This window comes from Barbus barbus (assembly GCF_936440315.1).
Source record: "Barbus barbus genome assembly, chromosome: 22".
NCBI lineage: Eukaryota > Metazoa > Chordata > Actinopteri > Cypriniformes > Cyprinidae > Barbus > Barbus barbus.
Genome location: NC_136750.1, coordinates 21,611,148 through 21,616,941, shown reverse-complemented (window position 1 = coordinate 21,616,941; position 5,794 = coordinate 21,611,148). Strand labels below are relative to the sequence as shown.

Below are 5,794 nucleotides of genomic sequence, written 5' to 3'. Positions count from 1 at the left end.
TACAATAGAGCGGTCACATGACCTTAGAACCAGAACTACAGAACTCGCGGCTCGAGCACCACTCAGCGATGAGCGCGTGCTGCTGAAGGACTTGGATGGAATCTATGACATCATTAGGCGTTTACCAGACTAAGAATTATAAGCCTCCCACAACAATTAGATTTGTACATAATATTCGTGTTCAACTCGGTTCACAAACTTTCACTAACCTTAAAGGTAGATTACAAGTCAAAATGAGCCTCTAACGATTGGAAGTTGTTTTCGCCGTAGATAAACCACATAAACAGTAACCTGTTTGAGCGCTTCAGTGTCAGAATGGGTTCATATCAAAGTTCATATAAAACAAACCAGGCGCGTTTAGGTGAAACCGGTTTATTAAAATGAACGTATGTACAGACTAAATGAAGTTGAGGACTAACAAGACCAAAGAATCTAAACAGTACCCTATGAATGTAGTTGAAGTAACACAAAAGTCAGAATGATACATTATTAATTAAGGACATAAGATGAACTGGACAAAGATTGTTTTAATGCTACAAACAGGGTTGGAGATTTGAAAGGCATATGTACATTTAAATCATCATTTGCGTCCAGTTTTAAGCATGGTTTGTCACATGGTTAAATTCAAGATTTGACAAGATTAGACAGAGCAAAATAAATGGCTGGATGTAAAATCTGTAAAAAAAAAAAAAAAAAAAAAAGTTACTGGAGCTTGATGAGATTTTGAAATATTGCTTGTTTGAAAGGATAAAATGATTTAAAAGAAAACAAACAAAAAAATCCAACCCTAACTGGATACAGACGAACATGAATAGCAGCAGGCTTTCTGTGGCAAGCTCACCATTGCCTCCAAAGTGCTCATTTTAATGGCAATCTAACTCAAGCCCCAACTTCTGTGGCCCAACAGGTATTTTTCACAGGCAGTAAGGTGCACAAATCTTTGATCTGGTACATTCACATATCAGGGCTCAATAGGGGCACACATCTCCCATTTGGTAAAGAGCAACACTGCACCTCTGAGAAAGCAAGTGCAGGGAGACCATTCTGACCCTTACCTATGGAACTTAAAGCAAAGATTAGGAAGACAGAACTATACTAAAAAAAAGTGTCCATCTTAAGGCAATTCTGTCAAGAGATTTTGAGAAGGCAAACCTAAATGGTAAGGCAGATCTGCATTATGTACTCAAACGCTAGTGCCTATAAAATGCAGAAGGACCCAAGCTTCAGTAAAGACCATGGTACTTGTACCAAACAGTATAAGCACTATAAGTCACAAAACAGTCTGTGTCATCCTTCTGGCTACAGACAAAACTGTCTGTGTGCCCAAGTCTTTGATAAGCCCCACTGTAGTTCCCACTTAGGACTGGTCATCTCCTTTGTCAGGGGTTCAGTTCAATAAATGGTGAGACTAACAGATCGGTTCATCTTTTTCCCGATGAGTCGAGAAGCTCTGGAGCTGGACTGCACTGTGGAACGTGTAAGAACACGGTCTGTGGACAGAACCCTCTCTTCTGCTGCAGCCTTTGCCATCTGAGCTTTCTTTAGCTCCCTGAGAAACGAAAACCAGAATTATTTCAGTTACAATTTCAAACAATAGCATTTGATAGGTCTATAATAAGTAAAATGCTTCTAAATATAGCCTGAAATCTGCCCCTAGAAATGGAGGAATATATCATACTTTTGCAGAAGTGCGTTCTTGAATTTCTCAGCGTTGAGCTCGACACGCAGTTGATCAGCACTCATTCTGGAAGCAGTCAGAAGAATAGGATGTCTGACTAGGTCAGAGGTTGAGGGTCGCCGTGTTGGGTCAGGATGGATCATAAGCTGTCAGGAAGATATATGCACATTTTAATCAAACATTCAAGACACCATTCAATGCAAATCTGTTAGAAATAGAAAGCACTAGTGAGAAGTTTAGAGGATTCATTTGTAGTAGAACCCTTACCTTTAACAAGCTTAAAAATTCCTGAGAAAGCACTTGCGGGATATGGGGCAGGATGCCCTGTCGGATTTTATGCCACTTTTCTCCATTGGTAGGAAGGGGCTCTGCTCCAGAGGCACCGATTACAGTCAGAGCAAGGGCAAATATGTCTGCCTTTTTTAGGTTACTGTAGTCCTGTGGGCAAAAACAGCAAAATTAGTATGTGGCACTAAACAGACCATTGTGACCTGCTAGGAATTTTTTTAAGACCAAGAATAAATAATAGTATATACCTCTTGAAGAACTTCATTTGCCAGGTATCTGCTGTCACCTTCTTCAACTTGTGGATTGGTAACCGTTGTGACATGACCTAGATCACCTGATTTAGAAAACATTGTCAAAATCACATCCACTTCATAAAGTCAAATCTGTATAAAACATGTTACCATTACAATCATCAATAATTTGAGTATCTTACCTATTTTGTACACCACTCTTGTGGTGGGACCATCTTCTTCATCTTCAAATTCCTCTACACTAGCAGCAGGTTTGCGTGAAATGAATATATTGCCTGAAAAAAAATTAATTAAATTAATATATAAATTACAACATTATAACTCTAAAATACATCTAAAAATATATTTTAAAGGGTGTAACGAGCATATGCATACTTGGCTTGATATCCATGTGAACAAGTGCTGTAGAGTGAATGTACTTGAGTCCACGAGAAACTTGCAACAGCAGATCCTTCAACTCCAACTCAGAAAGGAAGTGCATACGTCTATTGTTCTCAGCAATAACATCAGACAGGGTTCCTCCGTTGCAGTACTCATTCTGGATCAGCATGTGGTCATCTTCTGCCCAAGCAGAATAATACCTCACAACGTGGGGGTGCTGTCCAAGAACTGCATGTGCATATACCTCACGAAGTGCATTTTGCCTATTGGGGAAGAATTCATTGGAATAAATAAAAAGCAATAAGAATCTCCATTCTACAGTTAGTGTTACAGAGTATATAGTAGTATCAAAAAAGATGTTATGTTCACTTACTCATCCACAGAGCCTGCCAGGGGCTTTTTGGAACGTTTGATGGCGTAAATACAGCCGTCCAACCTCTTGACGCATTTGAAAACAGAACCAAACTCTCCAGAGCCGATCTTCTCCAGCTCATGGAATTCAGACGCATATCTGGACATCATGTTATTCTCCATCATTGTGATCCTCTGTGGAAAATATCAGTTTTTATTAGACACAAAAATAAAGCAGTACTTAACTAGAAGGCAAAGTAGGAATGCTCCAAAATTCATTCCATGTGAAGTGTTACAAAGCTTAAAATCCTGGCTGAAGCCGACTTAACATCAAGTAACGCAATCTTTGCTTGATATAAAAGTTACTTTTAAGTTTCATTAGATAAAAACTAGTCAATAATAAAAAGTTAACTAAATTTTACCTTTGAGGGCGGAATGAGCTCATCCTCTATTTCAGGATCACTTGCATCCATGTCCTCTCCACATGAGCTACAGAAGAAGAGGCATTCTTAGAAAGGATTTAAACAGACTTCAAACACTAGGGGGCAGCAGAGAGGCCTGACTAAGCACATGGCGCGGTGAGTGAGCGAACACGAGGAACTGGTTCCTTGCCAACTTTTTGTCTTGGAACAGAATTCGTAAACGGATTTAACGAACGGTCTTGCAAACCTGTCCCACACCTGTCCAAGATGGCCATAGTGTTTCATTCTACTAAAACTACTTCACGGCAGTCCGTAAACTAGAGGTTAACTTGTTTAGAAAAAAAAGCACGAGGAAAGGTTAGAAAATACATGTTTAAACTATGGTCAACATACTCATTCCAGTGTGCTCGTTTCCTGTTGTTTCGTTGTAGTGTCGTTGATTGCACCAGAATGGAGTCCGGGGTGAAGGGGTTGATGTTTACGAGAGGTGTCTGGTTTCGTCTTCCGTCCAGACAGACTCTGCTTGTGGAATCAACACTCTTAAACAGGGCGACTCTCCGGCTCGTCGATGCCATCGTCCTGGCCTTCGACAATAAGCTCTGCAGATACAATGATATGCATAATACTCCATTTGTAGAGCATTTAAAACGCATTCTTAAAGCCAATATCAAAGCAGAAGAAACTGACTCAAGTCAACACACAAACAGCCAGAACATTACACATTTCAGATGATGTAATGATGAGCTAGTATCAATAGACTGATTCACTGTTGTTACACAACTTTGTACAGTTAGTTCTATATCTGGGTCACCAGGTGAACTCATCCACCTAGTAATAGCTCAGAGCTGATTTTCAAATCATAACTACTTCAGTTTATTTTCGAAAAAAAAGGGTATATAAACAAACGCTATTCTGTGTTCAAGTAGAACCGAAGTAAAAAATACAAATTTCTAAGTTAACAGAAAATACCATTTGTGTTTACAATTTTTGTATATCAGTGTCTACAAACCTTTGGGGTATGAGGGGTATCAAACAGCCGGAGTTTTCTGAAGGTTTTATGGGGTGGTGTATCAGGACAGTCCGGGACAGGAGAGCTGGATCCTTCCATGTCATCATGAATGTAACTCCTCTCAGGGGAACTGTCGTAAGCCTGGGGACTTTTCCTTGGCGATGGAGAGCTTTTCATGTAAAAAGCTGGTTTTGCCCGAGACGGTGAGCCGAACCCCTCCTCGTCCCAGGACTCGTCGTCGTCTCTGGTTCGGCTGAGCGGGCTGCTGCTGCCCAGCTCCACCGGCCTCTTATCGCTGCTGCGCCGCACGGACACCGGCGAGTCCAGCTCCGTGAAGCCCGACTCGGCTCCGGTGCTGCTGTTCGCGTCTTCAATACTGTCTTCTTCGCCGTCACTGGCCGAAAACTGCAACTTTTGGCGAACAGGTTTAAGATTTGGAGACTTGCCGTGCCTCCGTGTAACGAAACTCATCTTTCCAGGCAAAAGTTCAGTTTTTGTAAAAGGATAACTTAATAAAAAACACAAAACAAGTAATTTAAAACTATAAAAACCAGCCAAAGTGGCTGGCAAATCAGGCAGAGATTATGTAACGTTAGTTTAGGTAAACATATCTAATACTGGCCGTGCAATGCAACAACCCGAGCGCTGATCAACAGTCCAGAAAAACAGCGATGTATTTGCAACAGATTATCCGAGGAAAATATCTTATTCGCTGACCGATATCTCCGTGACAAGTCCAAACAAGTTCAGTTCGGTCGCATAAAAACTGATAACGACGTTGTAATCGTATTAACCAGCGCGACGTTTCAGGTGAAAAAATGGCTGCTCCACAAACTTCCAACTGATATCTGAAGAACTAGAAAAAAATGAATTCCTGATAGCAATTACGCGATTTATAAGACGCCGAACTAAGGTAAAACTCTCAAAACATGTCACAGCGTTCAAAATCGTGTCGTTTTAGACAATAATGTTTACAAAACTATTTTGAATGGCGAGCTACTCCTCCCACCAACAAGCGTGGTCAAAGTCTTCCCGCGACCGTTGGTCATGTGACGTGGTATGTACCAATGAGCGCCGACTTCCAAAGTTTAAAAGATTGGAGGTTCTGTAGGTGCTACGTCAGCAAGCCCCTCCCCCGAAATGCTCAGGACTATGACTTCAATTTGGCGCGAATGCTTTTCTTTCATCTTGATCAGTGAAACGCTAAAGTGAAGATAGCTTTTCACATTCTACATTGTAAGCCGTTCTTGGTGACAAAGGAACACATTACAATAATTACATGGTATTATATTTGATGAGATTAATCCTTTTATAAGTGTTTTCATGGTAGTGTAAATTAGCCACATGGATTTGTTTTGATAGAGTTTTGGTGACTGGCAATCCCTTAACAATAGCAATCACTTAAGCAGTCTTA

At 40.7% G+C, this 5,794-nt stretch overlaps 1 protein-coding gene across 1 annotated transcript; it reads right to left on the bottom strand.

The window, feature by feature from the left end:
• Window positions 1–359: 359 nt before the first annotated feature.
• On the bottom strand, window positions 360–5,431 carry LOC306888316 (wee1-like protein kinase 1-A). The gene is made up of 10 exons (XM_079446532.1): window positions 4,381–5,431; window positions 3,765–3,970; window positions 3,372–3,438; window positions 2,972–3,144; window positions 2,593–2,861; window positions 2,400–2,492; window positions 2,215–2,300; window positions 1,946–2,116; window positions 1,679–1,824; window positions 360–1,549 (listed from the first exon to the last, which is right to left on the bottom strand). The coding sequence occupies exons 1-10, from the start codon at window positions 4,849–4,851 to the stop codon at window positions 1,393–1,395; spliced, it is 1,839 nt and encodes a 612-aa protein (XP_079302658.1). The 5' UTR covers window positions 4,852–5,431; the 3' UTR covers window positions 360–1,392.
• Between the last annotated feature and the right edge of the window lie 363 nt (window positions 5,432–5,794).